The sequence below is a fragment of the Pan paniscus genome, chromosome 3 (genome assembly GCF_029289425.2).
Source record: "Pan paniscus chromosome 3, NHGRI_mPanPan1-v2.0_pri, whole genome shotgun sequence".
NCBI classification, from domain to species: domain Eukaryota; kingdom Metazoa; phylum Chordata; class Mammalia; order Primates; family Hominidae; genus Pan; species Pan paniscus.
This window is the reverse complement of record NC_073252.2, coordinates 156,426,355-156,453,405: the sequence shown is the minus strand read 5'-3', so window position 1 is coordinate 156,453,405 and position 27,051 is coordinate 156,426,355. Positions and strand designations below refer to the sequence as shown.

Below are 27,051 nucleotides of genomic sequence, written 5' to 3'. Positions count from 1 at the left end.
AAATAAAAACTGAGAGCTGGGGCATTTATCAAAAACACAAATTTACAGGCTTCTCCACTGGAGACTCTCATTTATTTGGTCAGCATGGAGTCTGGGAAATCTATATTTTTCATAAGTGGCCTAGGTTAGTCTTAAAGCAAGTTTTGGAAGAACTGCATTATGGGATTTGCCATAGTCAACTAGGGTCCTTCTCACATTGCATTGGAGGACAGCTAGAATTTAGTCACAGAAAAATCCTGTGACTCGGAGTGTATTGCTTTTAAGCAAAGTTGCTAGATGTCGACCATCAAGTAGTTTAAGACACTCAAATAAGATTAATGTGGGTGGTCCCCAACTTAAGGGCATTTTGCTTATAACGGTCTTATTATACTTACTGTAATCTGCTTCATGCTATGCTTATTGATGTATATATTTTATCTCCTTATGAGAGTATAGTAGAAAATCTTTTTTATCTATGTATTTTTGTATACCTCAGTGACTACTAAGGTACTTTTATCTTTCTTTTTCTTTTATCATCCAGCTCAAAATGTCATAAGGTACTTTTAATATCATTGAAATCTAGCTCTTACTAGTCCTCATAAAGTGTTTAAAGTACATAAAATGCATGAACATGATTTCATTTGTACCAAGTATTAGTTATAATTTAGTTTTATGGAAAAGTGGGTGAGGCATACCAATTTGAATTCTGGAGAAGGCATCTCTCTCCCCCCATGTTGTTAGATTCCCCTGGCATTGGCACTGGGGGATGAGGACAAAGGATGAGATTTGATTGGGGACAGGAAACTTCCAAGTTTCTTGGATGCATTAACTTGTCATAGTGCTTTATCAGGCTTTTCTGAAATAGTTTCTCAGGAGTATCCTTGAGAAGAGAGTTCTGTGGTAACATATGTTTGGGAAATGCTGCATCCTCTATCCCCACTTGGAATTAATAATGCATGCTGGTATGATGAAACGAGAACTCAGGCAATAAAGAAATAGCTTTAATTTTGTTTAACTCTTTCTATATGACACCTATTAGTACATTTTGAAAATGTTTGCTTTTGCATTTGCACAAGAAGACTATCTGTCTAGATCAGTGGTTTTCAAAAGTGTATATCTGGGACCAGCAGCAGCATCACCTGGGAACTTGAAAGAAAAGCAAATTCTTGGGCCTTACTTCAGATGCACCGAATTAGAAACTCTGCAAACTGAGAGCCCAGCAATCTATGTTTTAACGAGCCTTCCAAGTGACTAGATGTCTGCCAATGTTAAAAACTAATGATTTAGACTAGTCATTTTCTAGGTGTTATGAATTGGATAATAAAATTGTCTCCATTGGCATATGAATTATTTCAAAACTTAAACTGGTTTGATAGTCATCTGTGGTATTTGTTAAAAAATGCAGATTCCTAGGCTTTACTCCTACTTATTAGATTAGCATTTCTGGGGTGGGGGGTTAGGACTCAGCATCTTTCACAGCCCCCCAGGTGGCTCAGATGCAGGTAGTCCTCAGAAACATTCCTGTCGATTTGCAGGGTCACTCCTGGGCTCCCTTGATGTTTGGTTGCGGGACTTATGTCTCTGTCAGAGAAGAGGCCAGAACAGAGTGTGTGATGATGTCATGTTAAATGGTATGATCATTTATGAAAATGAAAGGCTAAATGTGATAGTTTAATAAGTATACATGCTTATTGATTAATAAATAAGTGGTTAACTTATAAGGCTTGGATTTATGCAAAGTGGAGCCTTTCTTTTTTTTTTTTTTTTTGAGACAGAGTCTTACCCTGTTGCCCAGGCTGGAGTGCAGTGGCATGATCTTGGCTCACTGCAACCTCCGCCTCCCAGGTTCAAGCAATTCTCCTGCCTCTGCCTCCTGAGTAGCTGGGATTACAGGGACGCACCACCATGCCCAGCTAATTTTTTGTATCTTTAGTAGAGACGGGGTTTCACCATGTTGGCCAGGCTGGTCTCGAACTCCTGACCTTGTGATCCACCCACCTCAGCCTCCCAAAGTGCTGGGATTACAGGCATGAGCCACCATGTCTGGCCCTAAAGTGGAGCATTTCTGATTCTCACATATTTATTCAACTTTCAGTACTCATTCTTCGAACACAGTGGAACATCTTTTGCTCATAAAGTAAAATGAGGTTATTACCCACAAGAGCAGAGGTGCCCTAGGCCACCAGAGTAAACGTTGGAATGCAGGCTGGCCAGGCAGAGCAATTCATCAAACTGTGTGGAGTTTCTTTGAATTTAATGACAACAGTAGTTTGCGGGACAGAATACATATACCTCTTTCTGGGGTCTTAATACCTCTTGGAGGCAACTGTTTATGGAAATCAAAGGATGTGACATTATCCTGGGCATCCTTTAAAGGAAATTGAGACCACTAACAAATTACCTTTTGTGTGCCATATAGAAGGAAGTGTTCTGAGAGGAAAATCTTTGTGGTGGTAAGCCATACATAGTTTAAGTATCATAAAACACAAATAAACAAATTTGAGGTTAAAGCTAGGTCTGTATTTTCAGAAAAGCCTAGGGTTCAGCTACTTAGGTATTTGCAATGTTATTTTGAGAATAATAAATAGAAAACCAGAAAATTTTGAAAATACAATACATGATTGTGCATTAATACACATATTTATGACTCACATCACTTTTCCTCCTGTGTTTTATTTACATTTTTAATTTTTATGGGTACATGGTCAGTCTATATGTTTATGGGGTATATAAGATATTTTGATACAGGCATGTGATGTGTATCCTTCTGTGTTTTTAACTTGAAAACAAGACAAACCACCAACTTTAGTGGAATATTCTAAAATGAGAACCGCTAACGTCTCCATCAAACCACCTGGCATTGCCATCATTCTGATAGCTGTATAGTAAGTTGTACTTGGGAAATAATGGAATAATTAATGTTCCAGAATTTTAAACACAGGACCAATTGAAAATTTTAAAACTGCTTGACATACTTCAAACATTCTTGTAATCTGATTTGAAAATATGTATCATCACCATCACACCCATAAATAAGTACTGCTTATCTAATTCTCATGGATTAGTAAGTGCCAAGCCAGTGACAGGAAAAATACTTTGGGGCATTAACAAAGTTTTCCTTCTCTTAAATTCCTTGCACTTTCTGCTCCTTTTCCTATCCTAGACAGCTAGAATTAACCACTTTCATTGCCTGAAAGGGATGAGACAGAAGTTTACAGATAATAAGGGAGTCAAATTTCTTGGTATTTGATTTTTAAATGCTTACATTTGATTACTGACAATAGATATGGAAGACCAAAAAAGAGAAGAGCTGACCTTTGCTTTTCTTAGACTTAACAAGAGACTTGCACCAGAGAGAGTGAAGGGGTCTTTCTTCCTTCCCTCCTCCTTGGGCTGAATCTAGGGGAAACCACACATTTCCCACATTGGTTTCTGGGCTCTGGGAGCAGCGGTAGCCTGGTGTCCTTTGCTAAGTAGAGGCCATATGTATGGCAGGACCCACAGAATTATTGCACACTCTGGCTTGACACAGGAATAGTAGAGGAGAAATGGCCATAAGGGCCTAGGCAGATGGACCTAAATATGAGCATGAAAATTCTCCTGGGCTCAGCCTGGCTCAGGTGTACTAAATGTTTCCTGTGAGCCCCAGAGTGCTGCAGATGTAGGCAGGAGAGGCACTGGATGTGAAAGAGCCTAAGACAGGCAGGAGATGACAGAGTGGTGACTTATGGCAGAGGACCAGATAGATTTATGCACATCTGAGGGGATGCTGCCATCATCAGCTGACAACAGGCAACCAGACCCCCCACACAATGTCCTGGCACCACAGAGACTGCTGAGCTCAACTGCAATGCCAGGTGAAGGGAAATGAATCAGACCTTTAACTGCCTTGGTTTAGACTTCTACCACTTGGAAGAATGGACCCTTGTAGCAGAAATTACCTTTGGCCATAGAAAAATGAAGATTTACATTTCTCACTCACTTGAGAACTTGAATTGATTGTCATGTCTACTGCTATAGTTTGGCTGTTTGTTCCCACCCAACCCCATGTTGAAATGTAATCCCCAATGTGGTAGTATTAGGAGTATTGGGAGGTGGGTCCTAGTTTGGATCATGAATGTGGGTCACTCATGAATAGATTAATGCTGTCCCTTGAGGGTGAATGACTTCTCTTTCACTCTATTGGCTCAAAAGAGAGCTAGCTTAAAAAGAGCCTGGTACCTCCCCTCCTCTCTCTTGCTTCCTCTCTCGCTATGTAATCTTTGCACACACTGGCTCCCCTCTGCCTTCTGCCATGAGTGGAAGCAGCCTGAGCCCTCATCAGAAGCTGAGCAGATGCTGGTACCCTGCTTTTTGGAAAGTCTGCAGAACCATGAGCCAAATAAACCTCTTTTCTTCATAAATTACCCAGCCACAACTATTCCTTTATAACAATGCAAAACAGACATCCACGATGTGGATGAAATTGATGCAGTGCATCAATGTCTCCATCTTTAAAGGGAACAAAAACAGTCCCTTTCTCCTGGGTTGTCATGAGGATTAAATGAGGTAAAATGTATAAAGCACTCAAAATGGAAAGTGCTATAAAAATACTACTCGTTATTCATACTATTATACTTGCAATTTTAGGTTTGGAAGTTCATCTAATCTCTTATATATTTTAAAAAGAAAGTTAAAAATAATTTACCTTTTTAAAACCAACATCCTTAAAGGGAAGACTTCATAGAATTCAAATTTTATCAATAAGAGATTTGTTTGAAGGCCCTACTACACAATGATTAACATCATAAGCATGTTCTTTCCTCCCAATCAAAAAACAAAACAGAACAAGCCAAGCATTTGGTATGAATTCTGAGCAAACCATGATGTCAGAAGAGTTATGTAACCTCTCTGTACTTCCATTTTCCTTCTCTGTGTAATGGAAATAGTCTATCATATCTAATTTATAGTGAGAAGGAACGAGAGAATGTGCTTAAAGGATTAGGACTATGTCTGAAACATAATAAATACTAAAAAAATAAGACTATTAATTTTATTATTACAACTCTTATTAGACAAAATCAAATATTCCTAGGAGGGTTAGAATATAGTGTCACAAATAGTCATGCACAGGCTGGGTATGGTGGCTCATGGCTGCAATACCAGCACTTAGGGAGGCCAAGGCGGGTAGATCACTTGAGGTCAGGAGTTCGAGAGCAGCCTGGACCACATGGTGAAACCCTGTCTCTTTTAAAAATTAGCCAGGTGTGGTGGCAGGTGCCTGTAATACCAGCTACTCAGAAGACTGAGGCAGGAGAATCGCTTGAACCTGGGAGGCGGAGGTTGCAGTGAGCTGAGATCGCACCATTGCACTCCAGTCTGGGTGATAGAGCAAGACTCAGTCTCAAAAATAATAATAAAAAAAGTAGTCATGCATAGACAAACCTAGAACATAAGATGTCTTTTCAAACCTAAAATATTCAGTGAATGGCAAAATTGCAAAGTAAACTATTACTAACAGACAACAAAGTTCGGCGCAGTGGGGAGGGAAGGCAAAGCATTTAAGATCACACTGGGAAGGAGGTGAAATAGAAAACTTTACGTGGGAAAATGTTCATACTTTCAAGGAGCTTCCCAGAGAAGCATTCACAGGCAGAGGGCAGTTTTTGCTACATGGTAAAGGTGACTCTCTACTTACTGTTATTTGTTGCTGCAACTTTCTGTGTACATTTGCGAAGTGGGAGGCAGGGAGGGAAGTGCTGGCAAAGTTGAACTCAAGAAAGACTTGGTATATTGTACATTTAAACATTTTTTTCTGTATACTATGATATTTAACATCTTTTTAAAAACCTTTCTAGGCTAGTAAGAGATTGTCTTTCCCAGGGCTTGTCAGTTCTTAGAGAGCAAAGGGTGCTCAGAGCATGCCTTTGATATGCAAACTAACCAATCCAGACCTAGAGCTCCTCTGATTAGCCCACACAACCCGGAGGCAATAGTCCTCCTCCTCATTATCCTAGGGCCAGGTAGCTGGGAAGTAAGGACCACTGCTAATGTTTAGAGCCCTCCAAAATTATTCAAACCAGCACATCTTAAGCTGCTCACCCTGCACTGCCTTGTGTTTCCCTCAGAAACCCCAATAAAGGCTCTGGCCTCATGCCTCCCCTCTCACCCCTGTCTTCTGCCTCCTGACCATCCTGGTGTCTTTCCCATCTAGCCCTGTATGGTATGCCCTGCCTCCTGTCTCTAGAACCTGTGGGAATAATAAACTTTTGTGTTTCTGAGCCTCCCTGGTGTCTCTTGTAGCCATACCTGACTCACCATAACATAAAAGAGTACAAAACACCCGGTAAAAACCATGTGGTTCAAGTTTAGCACAACCCAGAACTGCAAGTGAACAGTGAAGCAAAATCGTCTTTAGGAGGTTTTATACCACATACAATTATGCATAAGAACAGCTCATTGGAAATTCTGTCTAAAATCCACTAAGACTAAATTCTAAGGCTTGCTTTAATCTGGACCAGAACTTTATGTCGACCTTAATAATGTCTCTTTAGGCCCACAGATGATGGCCCTTCTCCACAAACTGTCCTAACATGCATTGTTCCCCAGGGCTGCTGTAAAAAATTCCCACAAACTTGGTGACTTAAAACAAGAGAAGTTGGCACTTTGGGAGGCCGAGGCGGGCGGATCACGAGGTCAGGAGATCGAGACCATCCTGGCTAACACGGTGAAACCCCGTCTCTACTAAAAATACAAAAAATTAGCCGGGCGTGGTGGCGGGCGCCTGTAGTCCCAGCTACTAGGGAGGCTGAGGCAGGAGAATGGCGTGAACCCGGGAGGCGGAGCTTGCAGTGAGCCGAGATCGCGCCACTGCACTCCAGCCTGGGCGACAGAGCGAGACTCCGTCTCAAAAAAAAAAAAAAAAAAAAAAAAAAAAAAAAAAAAAAAAAAAAGAGAAGTTGGGCAGGCTGCAGTGGCTCACGCCTGTAATCCCAGCACTTTGGGAGGCTGAGATGGGCGGATCACGAGGTCAAGAGATCGAGACCATCCTCGCCAACACGGTGAAACCCCATCTCTATTAAATACAAAAATTAGCTGGGGGTGGTGGCATGCGCCTGTAGTTCCTGTACTCAGGAGGCTGAGGCAGGAGAATTGCTTGAACCCGGTAGGCAGAGGTTGCAGTGAGCCGAGATCGTGCTACTGCACTCCAGCCTGGGCTACAGAGTGAGACTCTGTCTCAAAACAAAAAAACAAGAACAAGAGAAGTTTGTTCTCTCACAGTTCTGGAAGCCAGACGTCTGCAACCAAGGTGTCAGCGGGGCCACAGCTTCTCAGAAGGTTTAGGGGGAGAATCTTTCCTTGCCTCTTTCAGCTTCTGATGGCGCCTGGTGTTCCTTGGCTTGTGGCAGCATCGCTCCAGTCTCTGCCTCTGTCTTCACACAGCCCTCTTCTCTCCAGCATCTCTGTATGCCATTTCCTGTCTCTTGCGAGGACACTGTCATTGGATCTAGGGCCCACCCTGATCTAGTATGATGTCACTCTTTACCTGCATTATATTTGCAAAGACCCTATTTCCAAATAAGGTCACATTATTTGCACGTTAATTTTTGGCAGATACTAACACACTACACGACCCAAAATGTATTAGAAGAGGTTTTCCATTTCCCCTATGGGTTATAGAATTGGTAATATGTAAACAGACTGACAAAGGCCTTTATCCTTTTCCTGTAGACAAGGCTGCTAAAGTGCTAAAGAACAAGAGTACAGCAGAGAGGCACCAGAACGCCAGTCTTCCCAGTATAGTAATTCAATCTGTCTCTCAGATAAGGTTGGGTTAGTGTAACCATGAGGGGGAGCCCTTATTCAGCACAGCCTTCTGTTTATAACACAGAAGGAATGCTAGAGCAAATTCTAATCTAGAAACGCAAAGAGCTTCTTTTAAATACAAATCTAGAGGAAGTGAACTAATTTAACAGCATCTGAGAATTTGATGCTCCTTTAACATTTTTACTACTGAGCTTGCACTCATTTGAAAATGAACACAGATGATTCCTAAAGAAGAATCCTCAACTTTTTGTTATCAGGTTCCTTTGTTATTTACCCAGATGTATTCTCTCAGGTATCATAGTTCTAGCTGAAAAACTGAAAGGTCCCTCCTTTTGGGTTTGTCATTGTCACATCAAACACTGCTCTGATGACTTAAAAAATTTTTTTTGGTCCTTATGCTGTTTGATTGTGTCTGTGACAGTTCTGAGTAGAGATGAAGAATGGGTTAGTGACACATGGCAAAAAAACAAATGGAATTATATGGGAATGATATAAAATTGCATAACTCAGGAAACATCTATACATTTCTATACTGAAGTTCACCAGTAAGGATCAAAGTTATTATAAAAATAGTGTATTTTTTTTGATATATGTATGTCTGTATACATGTAAATTCCATATTGTGTAAATGTTTTAGAAAAAAGGATTCATATGAATTCAACTGAAAAATTTTAAATCTATTGATTTTGCTTGCATTGTGTTCACAAAAAATCTTCACTGAGTTAATGTCAATGCTCTTTGTGCTGAAATATTTTATTTTTTATACTTAAAGTGTTTAATTACAGGGAAATTAATTATTTATGGGTTTTCTGAGAAAACTGGGACCTTAATATGTACTAAATAAGAGTACTTGTTTAAAGTGCCTGCGATAACACAAAAGTGACAGTTCTTTCTAAATATAATTAGTTCATGTATTAGTTCAAATATAGAGACTCAGTTTAATTCATTTGGTGTTTCATTTTTTTCAGCGATATCTCTAAATTTTATTTCTACAATTTCCATTTGACTTATTTTTCCATTTTAATAATTATTATTAGTGTCAAGGTTTAAATAGCTTGACAGAATAAGGGAGAGGTTTTTGGAGTTTAAGATATACCTTAAAAGGTCTGATTAAGAAAAAACCCTTTTATTAAAAGAAGGTATTTTATTTGACAATATACTATTAAGTTGTAAGTTATTACTCTAAAAGTGATTTTTAATTATGGGGTTTTCTTATATTTGTATGTTAAGATATTGTATTTTACATAACGGAAAATATGCATGAGGTTTACATATTCTGAAAAGAAGCAACTTTCTGACTTAATTTAATTAGTATTAAACAGAATTTACATATGGATGTTTTAAAAATGAACAGCCAATCAGGTGCGGTGGGCTCACGCCTGTAATCCCAGCACTTTAGGAGGCCGAGGCTGGTGGATCATGAGGTCAGGAGATTGAGACCATCCTGGCTAACATGGTGAAACCCCATCAATACTAAAAATGCAAAAAATTAGCTGAGCATGGTAACACACACCTGTAGCTCCAGCTCTTGGGAGGCTGAGGCAGGAGAATCACTTGAATCCTGGAGGCAGAGGTTGCAGTGAGCTGAGATCATGCCACTGCACTCCAGCCTGGGTGACAGAATGAGACTCTGTCTCAAAAGAGAAAAAGAAGAAAGAAGAAGAAGAAGAAGAAGAAGAAGAAGAAAAGAACAGCCTTGGGAGCATAAATGATCCAGATACGATAAAATGAAGGAAAAAACCACTCAGTTTGCAAGGGAAATTAAAGCAATTAGAGACAAACAGAAATAACTGCATCTCATAATTTTTCCATCACCTGGACTCTAAAGATGGTGATGAAATTCTGCCATCCTTCCTGGAAAGTTCCAGTCTATTTTTGCATGGACAGCAGCAGCTTGCCAACTGGGCATCTTTGAGGTTTTGAACGGAATTAATTTTTTTTTTCTATTTCTAGATGACTGCCACTACTAGCATACCGGTTTTCCTAGAGGAGCTAAAAATTGTAGATAATAGATAATAATGGAGTTTGTGAGCAAGTTAGAATGCTTGTGTACCATATTGAAAACTTGATTCTAATGTATCTCTGCTGTTGCTACCATTTTGCATGCATTCCTGATTTTCTGCTCATTGGGTTTAGGTTCGTGGTTCTCAAAACTTAGTGTGTATTAGAATGACACGAGGCTCGTATTAAAACAGAGCTTTTGATTCAATAGGTCTGGGATGGAGCCTGATAATTTGCATTTCTTTTTTTAAATTTTTATATAAATATTTAAAAATAATTATTTTTTCTTTTTTAAAAAATATTGAGACAGGTTTTTGCCATGTTGCCTAGGCTGATCTCCAACTCCTGGACTCAAGCAATCCTCCCACTTTGGCCTCTCAAAGTGCTGGGATTACAGGTGTGAGTCACTGGGCCTGGCCAAAATGTGTATTTCTAACAACTTCTTGGGTAATGTTGATGAATTTGGTCTCAGGATTACTTTTGGAGATCCAGTGGTCTAGGTGAATTTCAAGAAAGTTATGTGATTCTGGCATAAGAAGATCAGTAACAAATTGAAATAGTTATTTTTTACATAGACATGTCTTTATAAGAGTGAATTATGATCTTTCCCAGATATCCAAAACTGGACTTGAGAGGTTTCAAACGTTGGCAATGGTGAATTAAGGACACAGACAAGGTCCCAGGCATCATGGCATAGCTGATCCACAGATGACTGCAGGTGCTTGAGAAAATCCAGCTGAGACCAGAACTGCCTAGCTGATCTCAGTGGAGTATTCAAAATTGCTGACCCCAAGAATCATAAGCTAAATAAATGGTTACGTTTTAGGCCACTATGTTTGTAATATAATTACAGCTAACTGATAACACTAGGTAACATTTATTGAGTGCTAATTTCATGTCCTATTGTCTTAGGTCAAGTTACTATAACTAAGTATCATAGATTGGGTGGCTTAAACATAAACATTTATTTTTCATAGTTCTGGAGACTGGGAGGTCCAAGATCAAGGTGCTGGTGGAGTCATGTCTAGTGATGGCCCACTTTCTGGTTCACAGACAGCAGTCTTCTTCCTGTTTCCTTACATGGTGGAGAGATGAAGCAAGCTCCCTTAGGACTCATAAGGATGCTAATCCACTCTTATGACCTCACGTATTCCTAATTACATCCCCCAAATCCCACCTCCAAATCCTATCACACTGGGGGATAGGGCTTCAACATATAAACTTTATGGGGGACACAAGCATTCAGTCCATAGCACCTGTACTCTGCTAAGCATCTCAGATACATTATCTCATGGAATCCTGTTAACAACCCATGAACATGGATACTCTTATTATTCCTGTTTTATAGAAAAGAAAACAAGCCATTTTTTGCCTCCCTTTATAGCTAGAGTTTAACTCTGATTTCTAAACTTCTCTCTGAAACCCCAATGCCCTATTGCCTCTGTCTAAACGTGCTTTTTGGTGAATCCTGAGAAACTTGCATGATTTTAAGGATTATTACTGTAAGGATTGCTACTTTTGCTACTTGGCCTCTTTAAACTTAGCACTAAAGCTAGAGTTCCCAAGCTTTTTTTCCACTGAGAAGCTACATTTGCTAGTAAATTTGCTACTCCCACCACGTTCCTTTCCTGCTTCCAGCTGCCATTTTAATTGGAGTGAAGTTTTCCTGTTGCTCTGTCTAGAACTCTCTATTTGAACTGCCAGCAGGTCGACGGGGAACTGACTAGCAGTGGGCAAAACACTGTTTCATCTAATTAAAAAATTATGTAATATTAATTTATTTTAACAAGATGTTGTTTTTTTTAAATAAATGAAAACGTATTTATAGCCATCCAAATCAAACACAATTGCAGCTTAAGCTCACTAGTTTAGATAGTGTGGTTATACTTGAGTTACTGCCATCACATAGAAATAGTGTTTCAAACTAAGAAGTGGCAAAAATAAAATCAGATCGAATTATAAAAATTTAAAAGTTTATTATCATACAGTAAGAGAAAGTACAGCTCAATATCAGGGAGATTTCAGCCCAGGCAGTAAGAAAGCTCAGAGGCATATATTATAGGATTGCTCATAAAGTGAAAATGAGGAAGTTCTTCAACCTTTTCCATGACTGGTTATTACAACGGGGTTTCCAGGTGATAGCGGATTGGTTAAAAGTGATTTACCTTATACCACTTTAGAAAGACAATTTAAGTTTTGTTTGTGATTATCAGAGGCATTTACAAGAAACAACCTAAGTTTCAGTTACATTCAAGAAATAAGCTCAGTTAAGGTCTGCTTGTGTGACCTAGCTGATTTTTTTCAGGTAGGAGGATTTTCAAGCCAGGTGTTCATCTTATTTTATGTTAACGGAAACTTAATTCCTTCAAGGTGGTTTCTTAAAAAGCCTGAAATACTTGGGGGAGTGATCACAGCAAGATCTCATTAGCATATATTATTTATGTGACACTTTGCATAATAACATTGTTATGCATCTTTTAGTCCTCCCAAAATAGTACCTTATTTCTTGACAGGTGAGAAATCTTACTACTTTACATTATTAACCGAAGTTTATTTTCCCAGTGACTCAGATCCAAACAATTCAGGTTCTAACTTTGTATTTTTAAGGCTTCAGAAGTTTGAACAAAATTCTAACTGAAAGCTATTTTCCCATATTCAAATTGGCCAGAAGCCCTACTTACTGGCTTTATAAATCCAGAGGTATGGTTGTTGGTTAAGTAGGAAGTAAGTTGTATTTACATATTGTTTGTTTTGTCTCTTTTAGAAGGACTCACTTTTCATCCCAAAAGAAAGGGCAACAGCATCCAACACTTGGACAGCACCTCCTAGATATCCAGTACTCTTCTAATTCTGTACCCTTAATCTTCCTGAATTCTTAGAGTATAGGCACAATTACCATGCCCTTTTATAAAATGAGGAAACTTGAGGTACAGAGAGGCTAGGAAATGTTCTCAAGCTTACATAATTAGTTATCGTTATACCCAGGTTCAAACTTGGGCAGTCTGGCTCCAGAGCCCGTATTCTCAATTTCAACCGCATTCTGCCTCTAACACCTTACTTGGGCAGGTTTGTTGGGTTAAAACAGGGGTGTCCAGTCTTTGGGCTTCCCTGGACCACACTGGAAGAAGAGTTGTCTTGGGCCACACATAAAATACACTTACATTAATGATAGCTGATGAGCTTTAAAAAAAATCACAAAAAAATCTAATGCTTTCAAAAACCTTATGAATTTGTGTTGGGCTGCGTTCAAAGCCATCCCAGGCCGCATGCAGCCTGCAGGCTGCGGGTTGGACAATCTTGGTTAAAACTTACTCTGTGAGCAACCACCACTTGCCTGGAATATTGGCTGTGATACCATTACATGGAAACGAGTGGATATTAAGGGCGGGCACGGTGGCTCATGCCTGTAATCCCAGCACTATGGGAGGAAGAGGTGGGTGGATCACGAGGTTAGGAGATTGAGACCATCCTGGCTAACACGGTGAAACCCTGTCTTTACTAAAAATACAAAAAATTAGCCGGGCGTGATGGTGGACACCTGTAGTCCCAGCTACTCGGGAGGCTGAGGCAGGAGAATCACTTGAACCCAGGAGGCAGAGGTTGCAGTGAGCCGAGATCGCGCCACTGCACTCCAGACTGGCAACAGAGCGAGACTCCGTCTCAAAAAAAAAACAAAAACAAGAAAAGAAAAGAGTGGATATTTTAAGCTACTGAAATAAGTGTAAGATTTCCTTAAGCAACATATGTTTTGTATTTCAATTTAGTTTTGTCTTTTTGTTGAGAGAAGTCTCAGCGACTTCACCTTCAGTCCTTTCTGCTCCTTTCTCTCACCGTGACTGCAGGGGCTTCACTCACCACAGTTGTCCTCATCGGCCTGATTCCCGCAGTCGTCCACACCGTTACAGTGCAGGAGCTGAGGCAAGCACTTTGTGATGTTCCCACAGGGGAAATAGCCAAGGGAGCACTTGACATCCTGTCCACCCCCATGAGAAACTGAGGAAAAGGGGAGAAGACACAAAGTTTGAAGGCGGTTAATACAAAGGCATGGCAAAGTGCAGTTTCTCCCTGATATTTTATAATAATTTGTCTTTCTCATCATGGTTTCTACATACAACCCTGATGCCAGTTATTTTCTAGGAACCTTCACCTCTTAGGATGTTCTTTCCATGATTCCAGAAGATGCCAACATTTTCCTCTTTGCCTTTGTTCATGCTGTTTCCCACCCGGAGTGCCTCTCCATTCCTCTCTTCTATGAAACGTCTGCCCATACTTCACAGTTCAATCCAATTACCCTCTTCTACAAACAATTTTCAGCCAATAATTTTAAAAACAGGAATTTGTTGTATTCTTACTATGGGCTAAGAATCAAGGCTGGTCTGGTATTGAAACGACTTCATTGTCTGTGGAAAACCTGTGGTTCATTGTCTCACCCTGAGATGATTAAGTACACGGACACACACGTGGAGTAGGTTAAGGAGAGGAAAGTTTAATAGACAAAAAAGAAGAGAGAGAAAGTTTCCTCATGATGAGAAAGCCGGTGGCCCAAGAGAGGGTTTCCAGGTTTTGGGGCAGAACACGATTGATTTTGTACAGAGGCTTGAGGAGGCGGTGATTGATTTACATAGAGCCCAGGCGATTGGTTTCACCAGGTGTGTCATTTACATAGCCTGCAAAAAGACCTAAAAGACTGGCCCTCCCACCCTAATCTTTTATTATGCAAATGTGGCTTCTACCTGGCTGTCACCCTGACACCTACACACGTGGCTTTACCTGGCCAGTGCTGTGATACACACACACATGGTGATAAGGAAAAGGGAGCGGGAATTGCCACATTGAATGTATCTGGCTTCCAGGTACAGCTGCTGACATTTACATACGAAAGCTTCCAGCCTGCATATCTGTGCTTGCAGCTTGACTTTTCAGGCTGCTTTCTGTTAGAAAAGAAATGGTTTGGGGCTGCTTTTTATTAAAGGAAAATTCCACCGAGGACTCTTTTACCATTTCTCTTTTTTTTTTTCTTTTTTTTTTTTTTTTTGAGACAGAGTTTCACTCTTGTCGCCCAGGCTGGAGTGCCACGGCACAATCTTGGCTCACTGCAACCTCCGCCTCCCAGGTTCAAGCGATTCTTCTGCCTCAGCCTCCTGAGTAGCTGAGATTACAGGCATGCACCACCACGCCTAATTTTATATTTTTAGTAGAGAGGAGGTTTTACCATGTTGGTCAGGCTGGTCTTGAACTCCTGACCTCAGGTGATCCGCCATCTCGGCCTCCCAAAGTGCTGGGATTACAAGTGTGAGCCACCGCGCCCAGCCTTTTACCCTTTCTAACTGCCTAAAATAATTTCTTAATAACTCCTGTATTAGTATTAGAGAAAGAAGAAGACATAGAGGATAACAGGAAAGCAGGTGCCATGTGATCATTTCTATATTGGATAGTTGCTAAGTGTAAGGCCCTGTGCAAGATTTTATGCATGCATCATTGAATGAAACAGAGTTCCTGCCCTAGGGGAGGTTACCATCTCCCAGGGAGGATACACTGAACAAGTTAATAAATATTTACAATTTATGGAGAGGTCCAAAAAGAAAGAAAACAGGTGATGTAATGGAAAATAACTGTGTGCTGGTGCTTTGTACAAGGGGTAGTTAGAGAGAGGCCTCTGTAAAATGGTGCCATTTAAGCTGAGATCTGGAGGAAGAAAAGGAAATCACCCATGAGAGTAGGGGAGGTAGGAGTGGGGAAGTGGTGGTAGTTAAAGTGGTGAGGAAGAGGCTTCAGGCTGAGGATTATGGAACTCTGGGAAGGTTGTGGTGATGGAGCCCAGTGAGCAGGGACAAGTGACATGAGCTGAGGTTGATGAGGTAGAGAAGTATCCTTGGGCAAAGGGAAGAAGTTTGGGTTTTATTTAAAATGCAAAGGGGAATCAACGAAGAATTTGAAGCCAAGGGGCCACTAAGGAAAGAGGTATGTTTTGGTCATATAATTCTGGCTACTGGGATGGAGTGCCATTGGGTAGGAGACTTGAGGGGAGGGTAGGAGGGAAAGCTGGGCTGCTGATTAGGAAACTTGCAGTGCTCCAGGTAATAGACAAATGAGGCTTAGTCTAGAATGGCGCCAGTGGAGAGGAGAGAAGTGAACATATTTGACATGTAATTTAGGGGTAGAATGGAAATGGACAGAATGTTCTGAACTGGCTTGACCAGCTGGAAGCATGGCAGTGCCACCACTGAGACTCTCTGGGGGAACGGTAGGGTGCAAGAATAAAGATAGCTCATTTGCCTTCATTTCCATCCTTACCCAAGAGCTTCACCATGTGAGTTTTCTAACTCAGCTCAACACTTTCTCACTCACTTCAACACTTTCAAACTCCATCTTCAATCCAGAAGTCCCATTCTGGTTTTTTATACCTTCCCCGATTCCTGGAACTCCTTCTCCATCACTACCATTCCCCCTCGTCACTATCACTTCCTCCTGAAATTTGGGCTCCAGCCTTGTTGGAATTCCTGACTCAGACTTTATTGGCTTGCATCTAGGTGAGATTCTAATCCTATTAGATAAATATTCTTTTACTTCATTTTTTGAAGAAAAATTAGTCATTATTTGCAATTGTGTTTCTAGGAAAGAATGTTTGAGTGTCCAAGCTATTTTAAATATTAAAGTTTTGAAATATTATCTGATTTGCTATATTTATACCCCTACAAATAAACATTTAATAGAATGAAGAGCACTATAAGAACTTTAAAACTATCAATACTTCAAAAAGCAGTCCACTTTAACCTCTTTGCACCAGACACACTCATCTACACTAACAATCAATTAATTAAATTTCATCACATATTGGTTGTCCAATTGTTTCGAGTGCTTTAATCTTATCCCCACCCCCCACCAACAAAAAAGAACACTCATTGTAAACAAAGCCCATGTCGTTATGTGTTTGTATCTCTGGTTAGGGATGCTGAAAATTACTTGTTGAATAGTAAAATTAGAGGAGACAAACTTAAGGAGTAAAAATTGTTCCATAAACAATTGAAAGGTATGAATATTTGATAACGTTTTACATAACCATCCTATTCTGACTTTGAAGGGCAACAATGCCATTTTAAAAAGTAGACCTTATTTTTTTATAGCTATTAGGTTCACAGCAAAATAGAGCAAAAGGTACAGAGAGTGCCCATATAGTCCCTGCCTCCTCCACCAACAACACTCTCCCCAGTCCAGAGTGGTGCATTTGTTGCAGTTGATGAACCTACACTGACACATCATTGTCAGTCAAAGTCCGCAGTTTACATTGGAGTTCACTCTTGATGTTATACATTCTATGGGTTTGGACAAATGTATAATGACACGTATCCACCATTATAGTATAATACAGAGTAGTTTCACTGCCCTAAAAGTCCTCTGGTAACCACTGAACTTTTTACTATCTCCACAGTTCTTCTTTTTCCAGAATGTTATGTCATTGGAATCATGCAGTATGTAGCCTTTTCAAACTGGCTTCTCACACGTACTAATATATATTTATCCACTCACTTACTGAAAAACATCTTGGTTGCTTCTAAGTTTTGGCAATTACGAATAAGCTGCTATAAACACCTGTGTGCAGGTTTTTGTGTCGGCCACATATTAACTATAACACTTTAAAATCTGAGATTCATATAATTTCAAAGATATCTGTAGACTCCCAGTAGAGTTATGCTCCCATTATCCTTATCAAGTTTGTAAATCTTTGGAACTTTCTAAAATACTTATAATTATGAAGAAATAAGAACAGAATAGTTTGAATAATCATTAAAAGCTTATTATGTAAAAATGTATTTGGGGTCAATGATCAAAGCATGAAAAAATAAAAGTGACTACTTCCTTTGTGAAGTATAGCACGACTTCTTAATAACAGGGCAATTAACATTCTCATAGAGAAGCAATCCATGTATGACAGGCTTTTGACTGTACGTAGTCATTTCAGAGCACATAGTTTGATGAAGAACATAGTCAAATCTATATAATAATGACCTGTGCTACAAATAATGTTCTCACTTGTGAAATTATTCAAAATTAATCTTTTTCAACCAATTGTTTAAAACAAAGTCAAATAAAGGCCATCACTGGCAGAACATCACGTATTTCAGAGATCTCCAGCATACAAATAAATAAACCAATCTGTGTTGAGACTAAGTTTTTATATCTTTACTAATTTTTTAAGAACACTTTAAACACCAAGATTTTAAGAGAAATTCTTTGATGAATTAGCCTCCAGCTACAGCTACTTTGAAGATGTTTTAACTGGCCATACCTGCCTGTGGTTTTCATGCAGCTCTTTTGCATATTCTTCTCCACATAATTTCTTTTCTGAATATTGTCTTTTTATGCCCTGTCTTTAAAATTTATATTTAGTGGCAGATATAGCTCCTCAATGATTGTATTGGGTCCGGAATTGGTGGGTTCTTGGTCTCACTGACTTCAACAATGAAGCTGCAGACCCTCGCGTTGAGTGTTAACAGTTCTTAAACGCGGCGAGTCTGGAGTTTGTTCCTTCTGATGTTCGGATTTGTTGGGAGTTTCTTCCTTCTGGTGGATTCATGGTCTCACTGGCTCAGAAGTGAAGCTGAAGGCCTTTGCGGTGAGTGTTACAGCTCATAAAGGCAGTGTTTCCAGAGTTGTTCATTCCTCCCAGTGGGTTCGTGGTCTTGATGGCTTCAAGAGTGAAGCTTTAGACCTTCGAGGTGAGTGTTACATCTCATAAAGGCAGTGTGAACCCAAAGCGTGAGCAGCTGCAAGATTTATTGCAACCAGCAAAACAACAAAGCTGCCACAAGATGGGAGGGAACCCGAGCGGGTTGCCGCTGCTGACTTGGGCAGCCTGCTTTTATTCTCTTATCTGGCCCCACCCACATCCTGCTGATTGGTCCGTTTTACAGAGAGCCGATTGGTCTGTTTTACAGAGAGCTGATTGGTCCGTTTTGACAGGGTGCTGATTGGTGTGTTTACAATCCCTGAGCTAGACACAAAAGTTCTCCACATCCCCACTAGATTGGCTAGATACAGAGTATCAATTGGTGTATTTACCAACCCTGAGCTAGACACAGAGTGCTGATTTGTGCATTCACAAACCTTGAGCTAGATACAGAGTGCCGATTGGTGTATTCACAATCCCTTAGCTAGACATAAAGGTTCTCCAAGTCCCCACCAGATTAACTAGATATGGAATGCTGATTGGTGCATTCACAAACCCTGAGCTAGACACAGGGTGGTGATTAGTGTGTTTACAAACCTTGAGCTAGATACAGAGTGCTGATTGGTGTATTTACAATCCCTTAGCTAGACATAAAGATTCTCCAAGTTCCCACCAGACTCAGGAGCCCAGCTGGCTTCACTCAGTGGATCCCTCACAGGGGCCGCAGGTGGAGCTGCCTGCCAGTCCCGGCCGTGCGCCCACACTCCTCAACCCTAGGGCAGTCAATGGGACTGGGCGCCCTGGAGCAGGGGGCCGCGGTCGTCGGGGAGGCTCCGGCTGTGCAGGAGCCCAAGGCGGGGTGAGAGGGAGGCTCAGGCATGGCAGGCTGCAGGAGCCCAAGGCGGGGTGAGAGGGAGGCTCAGGCATGGCAGGCTGCAGGTCCCGAGCCCTGCCACGCGGGGAGACAGCTAAGGCCCCGCGAGAAATCCAGCACAGCAGCTGCTGGCCCAGGTGCTAAGCCCCTCACTGCCCCTGACCGGCGGGCTGGCCGGCCACTCCGAGTGCTGGCCGCCGAGCCCATGCCCACCCGGAACTGGTGCTGGCCTGCAAGCGCTGCACGCAGCCCTGGTTCCTGCCTGCACCTCTCCCTCCACACCTCCCCGCAAGCTGAGGGAGCCGGCTCAGGCCTTGGCCAGCCCAGAAAGGGGCTCCCACAGTGCAGCGGCGGGCTGAAGGACTCCTCAAGCCCGGCCAGAATGGGCGCCAAGGCGAGGAGGTGCCGAGAGCGAGCGAGGGCTGCAAGGGCTGCCAGCATGCTGTCACCTCTCGGTATCATGAAATTAGTTCTACATTTTCATAACATTATGATTCAACAGCTATATCAGGAATCTTAAATATTTTAAAGTGATATTTTAAAAGTAACTTTTGGGCCGGGTGTGGTGGCTTATGCCTGTAATCCCAGCACTTTGGGAGGTTGAGGTGGGCAGATATCTGAGGTCAGGAGTTGGAGATCAGCCTGGCCAACGTGGTGAAACCTCATCTCTACTAAAAATGCAAAAGGTTAGCCGGGTGTGATGGCGGGCGCCTGTAATCCCAGCTACTAGGGAGGCTGAGGCAGGAGAATCACTTGAACCCTGAAGGTGGAGGTTGCAGTGAGCCGAGATTGCACCACTGCACTCCAGCCTCGGCAACAAGAGTGAAACTGTCTCAAAAAAAAAAATAATAATAACTTTAAAATTTTGAGATAATCTCACACTGAGAAGTTGCAAGTATTGGATAAAGAATATTTCCCCACCACCCCACCATTTGAAAGTAAGTTTTTGACCTGATGCTCTAGCACCCTTAAATACTTTAGTATTTCCTACAAACAAGAATATTTTCCTATGTAAATAGAACCATTAAAATCAGGAATTTAACATGGAGTTGTTACTACCACTTAAACCTCAGAACCCATTAAAGTTTATATATTGTCCCCGCAAAATGTCCTTTGTAGTAAAAGGATCTGGTTTGGAATCGCTCCTTGCATTTAATTGTCACATTTCTTTAGCCTCTTTTCATTTTCATGGCCTTGACACTTGAAAAATGCAAGTCAATTATTTTGTAGAATGTTCCTGATTTTGGGTTGTCTGATGTCCATCATAATTAGATTCAGGTTATGCATCTTTGGCATAAAATTCACACAAGTGATGCTCATTTCAACCTGTCAGGTAGTACAAGATGTTAATTTTTTCCATTAGTGGTTTCACCCAAATTCCTTTGTAATTAATACACATTTTGTAGAGGGGTACTTTGAAACTACAAAAGTCCCTTTCCTCATCAAAGTGTTAATTTATTCATTTACTTATTTCTATCAGGTAGACTTATGGCTTCCTATTTTGTTCAATGGGTTACAATCTGTTGATTATTATTATGTATTCTGATGTGCAAGTTGTCTCAAATTGGACCAGTAGGAACTCTTTTAACCTAGCTTTGGTGTCTTTGTAATATTTATGCATCATTTTTTGAGCACTCTTCGTTGCTTTCTGGCACTACAAGATGTTTCAGGATCATCTTGCATTTTCCCTGCTATAGCCCTGTAACCAGCCATTTCTCTAAGGAGCTCTGGGTCCTCTCTGGGTAGAATGGTATTTAGAAGCCAAGATGTAGACACAAAGTAAGCTCACTGATAGTGGAGTATCACTGCCACCAGGTCTCTCAGTGGACAGACTAGGAAATATATGTATGGTTATTCATACATACACACATTTCCATCTGTATTAATTTCTCTGTATATTTCTAATACTGAAAACTATGAGTTCATCTCCAGTTCTTATCCAACACTACAGGCTCAGTCTAATTTTCTCCCTTTACATATCTGTTACTCCCTTTCCTGACAGTGAGAGAAGCTTGCTTTCTATTAACTTAATATATTTATTATCTTGACAGATCCTCTTTCCTGCATGGATGCTCTCCTCGCCTTACTCAGTGCAGACTCTCACTTACATGAGCGCTCTCCCCACCCTGTTTAGGACCAGGCACCAACCCCCTCTAAGGATGCCCTTCTCACCCCAGTGGAACTCCGAAATTCTTCTCTGGACCACTACTCTGTCACACTCAACACAGAAAAATACCTCATTCTGATCCACCAAATGGCTTTAGAACTCAATTGTTTAGGAACAGAAGTAGAAAGGCAAGGGGCCAGTAAGTGATGTTTATAGGGAAACGTTGGGAAAGTAAAAAACAAAAAGCATTTCCTTTTTAGCATGGAACCATATCTTTAAGAACAGCAATAATTCACAGTGCAATAACACAAATCAATAGAAAAAATGATATTGAGTCCCTCTGGAAAAGTATGCCCAAAGAGTTACAGAAGTAATAGTTCCTAGAAGAGCAAGTAAACATGCTCTCGTTGTGCAACCCAGCTATACATCTGCCCTGAATGCTGTTTTAGTCCTGAACCAGCCTAAATATTTCAGTGGTTCACAATTTTTTTAAGTGGTTGACAATTTTGAGAGGGTGAGAGACAACAGAGTTTATATGTCAGTACAAATTATCTTAACTATCCTCTTTAGACTGACAGTTGTCATGGAGTCTCTCTGGCTTGGAGGATGAAAGGGATTCAGCTTTTCCAGCACTGAGTTTCCAGCCTCCCTGGCTGCCACTGTTCTCAAGGTTTGGATCTGCCCTCAGCTCCTGTATCTTTTATTTATTTCTCATGCAGAGTAATTTAATCTTCTTCCAAATATTTGTATAACCATAGGTACGTGCTTAGATCTGCTTATAAGACAGTAGGGATTGTATATAACAATTTAAAAATGTCCCCCACCCCTGTACCCTGGTAGCTTTTCCAAAATATCTCTACATGTGGAACTGTCAGGATATGGGGTAAAATATGAAAACATATTGTTATGGGAATGTGAACGATCACCAGTTGCATTGAATAGGGTCCTTCAGGTATGGCTGGAATGCCAACTTTTGAATAGTTTAGTGTTGGAATTGTCATATTTATGACTCCTAAAGGCTGTAAATTGGGTAGCCCAATAACAAAATTTCTAAGATCAGACCTTACATTAAGTTTTTTTTAAAGTAATTGTGCTTTTATAATGTTATAACAGTATATAATTATGTTTTATATATACATATGTTATATATTATAACATTTATATATAACATGTTATACATTATATATTATGTAATGTTATATATAATGTTATATAATATATAACATTATATAATATAATATATAACATTATACAATATAATGTTATAACATTATAATGTTATAATGGCTACAATGTCACTAGGTGATAGGAATTTTTTGGCTCCATTGTAATCTTATGGGATCACTGTCATATACAGGGTCTGTTCCATTGCTAACTGAAATGTTTTATGAGTATATGTTACAACTCTGTAAGTTGTAGAATACTTATAGTAACGCAAATGATTTACTGTTGATAGAAATGCAGATTATATGTGACAGATAGATGCAGATTGTGAGATACATTGATTATTGCCCCATAGATTATTGGTCTCTTTTGCATGTGTTAATCAGATTTATTTCAGTATTCCTGTTGGGGTGTGTGTGTGTGTGTGTGTGTGTGTGCGCATTGAATTCTCCTTTGAATTATTTGTAACATCTTACTGGTTCCCTCATTAGTAAATGAATTAAAGTCTTTGAGGTCTTTGAGACATTTTTATTTTATATTTATATGAATATCATGATTTTACCTCATCTTCCTTCTCCTTTCACTTCTACTTCTTTTTAAATTATCTTTTAACAGGTGTGGGGACCCACTCAGAACCCCAGAGTTGGTACAAAGATTATTTTAAGGTGAAGACATTTGAGAATCAACAGATGCCAGATGCAGAAAGAAGCTTTCTCAGAGTTTCCCTTATCTGACTAAAATCTGAAACTTCTGGGAAATAATCCTTCCCTAAATTCCCTCTTTTGGGTGAGTCTACTCCCAGGAAAGAGACTGACAGTAAACCTGTCATAAATCCCTTCCCTGGGGAAATTCATATCCTTAAAGGATGGATAGGCTACATGCGCCTGCATAAAGAAACATCATCACAAACTTTGTCTCCTGTTTTTTCTTTTAAAAATCCCTTTGTCCTTCCTAAAGAAATGATTTTCTTCCCATGGAAGGCTTTTCTTCCTCTCCCTTTCCCCTACTTAGGAATATTAGCCTCTAACTTTAACTGTTTGGCAAGCTAGCTATTACTTTAGTTAGCTGCCATATGCATACAAATCAACCTCTTGTTGGTTTAATTTGCAGGTTCCCAGTCCTTGAGCATAAGGGCAAAGAAAAAGTGTTTCCTCTGGGAAACTTGAACACAGGGGATGTGTACTTTAAGATCAACTGCCCCGGATGGGTGTGCACTCGGGGTTCCTTTAACAAAAGCTTCAGGTGGAATCATCCCAGTTATAGGAAACTCAAGATATATATCCTGGTAAAAAAAATTGTTGGCTCAAAAGCAACCTCAGCTTGTTTGAGATGAAACTCTTGTTGATCTGTTATGATAAAATTCTCCCCTTAATAAATATGTGTATTTTAAACTGTGATAAATTTTAGAATATAGAGACAATAAAATTAATCAAATGCATAGTGTTGGCATTATATTTTAATGTGAGAATAATCCGTGCTTATTGGGGGGTTGGAGTGTTTTTTATGATTAAGAGAATTAGGCAATTAAGGAATAACAGATGAACCTACTAATTTCAACTTAAAACAGGTAATTAAGTTCAAACTTGTGATTTTACGTTGTAAGAGAATTTAAGTGTATAAGCAGCACTGGACTATTTAAGGTAACTTGACATTTACTATATTTAAAATACGTTTTATTGGATTTTCTAAAGTTTTTAAGCATGCATTTAAAATACAGGTTGAGGCCGGGTGCAGTGGCTCACACCTGTAATCCCAGCACTTTGGGAGGCCGATGTGGGCAGATCACTTGAGGTCAGGAGTTCTAGACCAGCCTGGCCAACATGGTGAAACCCTGTCCCTACTAATAATGCAAAAATTAGCCGAGCATGGTAGCACACGCCTGTAATCCTGGCTACTCAGGAGACTGATGCACAAGAATCACTTGAACCCAGGAGGTGGAGGTTGCAGTGAGACGAGATCACACCACTGCACTCCAGCCTGGGTGACAGAGTGAGACTCTGTCTCAAAAAAAGAAAAAAAAAAAAAAAGAAAAAAAATACAGATTGTGTATTTCTTATTCAAAATGCTTGGAAACATAAGAGTTTTAGATTTCAGATTTTTTCAGATTTTGGAATATTTGCAAATGCATTCTCAGATATTTTGGAAAATGAAATCCAAATCTAAACACAAAATTTATTTGTTTCATATATACTTTATACACATGGCCTGATAGTAAGTTTATACAATATTAAAATGATTTTATGCATGAAACAGTTTTGACTGCATTTTGGCTGCAACCAATTACATTAGGTCAGGTGTGGAATTTTCCACTGTGGCATCTTGTCAGTGCTCAAGAAGTTTCAGAGTTTGAAACATTTCGGATTTCAAAATTTCAGATTAGGGATAATCCACTTGTATTTCAAATAAAATTAATCATTACATTTAAGATGCTGTTTAAAACAGTTCATTATTCTTTGTCTTGAATGAGACTGGTTAAGTTCAATTTTTTCAACTTGAGTTAAACATTTATAAACTAAAAAGTGAAGGAGATTGGTTTTATTTTACAAGATTTATAAGTAGAAAATAGGTTTGTAAATTGAAGTTAAAGGCTGAAGGGAAACATGGTTTTTGAATTTGTTACTATAATAAACGCATTATTAATTTTAAACCCAAGTATAATAAACACTGTTCGTTTGTTGATTCAACAGTGATTCCCAAAACTCTTCTCTCTTGCTGCCCTTCCGTTAAAGAAGTTGGAAAGCAAAATACTTTCTTCCCCAGCTGGCCGGCTTCTTGGTGTCTAAGGGGCACAGTTCCGACCAGTGAGACGTGGGCAGACATCTGCTGAGGAAGTCCTGGAGGTGCTAGCTTTCTTGACACAAGAGATGGATGGGGCTGTTGTCTTCCACTTTCTTTCTGCCTTGAACATGATGGGATGATCGTGTGAAACTGCAGCAACAGTTTTGCATCTATGAGGCAACACACGTGCTGGCAAGACCAAGGAAACCCACAGATACCTACAAAATGCCAACCCGGGAATCATCAGGCTACTCAGACTCCTCTTTAGGTGAGAAAAATAAACGCTTCTTTGTTTAGGCCATGCCGGGTCAGGTTTTCTTTTGTTGCAAGAAAGTGAATTCCTAACTGATACATCGAGAAACTCCAAAGTGTCCTTTCTGCAGAGTCATTCCAGACATGAAAAAGCTCATGTTGGCAATTTACTTGAAAGGGTGATTGAAGGAGTAAGTGAAAGACTGATGGGGCTTATAGGGACAGCAATAGAAGGAGTCCATGCTATCTGAGCCTCAGGTTGTGAACTGCCATACAAATGCCTTCAGGCTTGGTGGGATGAGTGGTCCCTGTTGGGCTGATTGGGAAAAAAATCATCCCTGAGCTATCAAATCTTTCTCTGGGACTCAGTCTACTGGAAGCCCCAAGAGAAATGTCTGGGAAGTAAAAAGATGGCTTATGGTGTGGAGATATTGTTGGGACTGATATGTAGACAATACTTTATGTGATGTGCTCAGTGTAATAGGATGGTCTCAGGCAGCCTGCCAGCTTCATTACCTGCAGCTACCTGGGTTAGTCACATCCATGCAGCTGAAGGAGAAAAAGCCAGAGGAAAGCTTTCCATCCTTTTTCTTCCTGCAGACATTATGTAAACTTTCCTGGAATAGGAGAATAGAAGTTGTCTTTACTCTTTGGGAAAGAAGTCCTTACTGAGTAAAATAACTTGTAAACATTTTATAACTTGGTGTTACATGAATGTATATTCATAGTTCTGATGTTTCTCTGACCTAAGGTTAAATAGTTTGATTTCACCTATCAAGCTTATGGAAATTCACTAATATCAGTGCAACAGTCAGAAGTACTTAACAGAAAAATTATTGTAGAATTGTGTAAAGATACCAATTTGCCATTGAAAAGACAACTGCAGTTCTATGAAGAATTTCTACCTTCCTAGTTTGCATGATACCATCTTGTGCTTCACATTAAAGTAGAAAAAAGTGGCTTTTTTGTCGTAAATACATCAACCATAAAATTATAATTCACGGCTGCTTGTCTTAATGTTGGATACGTAATAGGTATATGAAAAAAATTTTTAAACCACATCTATTCCTGGTATAGGGAAAAAAAGCTCAGTATTGGGAATCAATGCAGCGGGGCAGGGGGGTCTAGCCTTCATTTGTCACCTTTCTAGATCTGTGACCTTCAGTAAATTTTTTGAGCTTAAGTTTCATCATCTGGAAAATAAGTGGTAACATTCATCTAATGGTATTAAACATGGTTGAATAAAATTAGGGTTTCAGGAAGGTACATCAGTTTTTGCAAGTCTTTGACTAGAATTTTATTTTTATTTTTTTGGAGAAAGGGTCTTGCTGTTGCCCAGGCTGGAGTGCAGTGGCATGATCATAGCTCACTGCAGCCTCTAACTCCTGGCCTTAAGCAATCCTCCTGCCTTGTTCTCCCAAA

General features: G+C 40.0%; 1 protein-coding gene across 5 annotated transcripts in view; it reads right to left on the bottom strand.

The window, feature by feature from the left end:
* The window catches only part of RXFP1 (relaxin family peptide receptor 1), a 143,484-nt gene that overhangs the window by 67,195 nt on the left and 49,238 nt on the right, over nt 1-27,051 (bottom strand). For all 5 annotated transcript variants that reach the window (XM_055111973.2, XM_003822540.6, XM_034959327.4 and 2 more), the window contains exon 2: nt 13,642-13,779. Coding sequence is in view for 4 of the 5 variants with exons in the window: in XM_003822540.6 (XP_003822588.1) it covers nt 13,642-13,779 (138 nt within the window). In the remaining variant the exon portion in view is untranslated. The remainder of the gene's footprint in view (nt 1-13,641; nt 13,780-27,051) is intronic.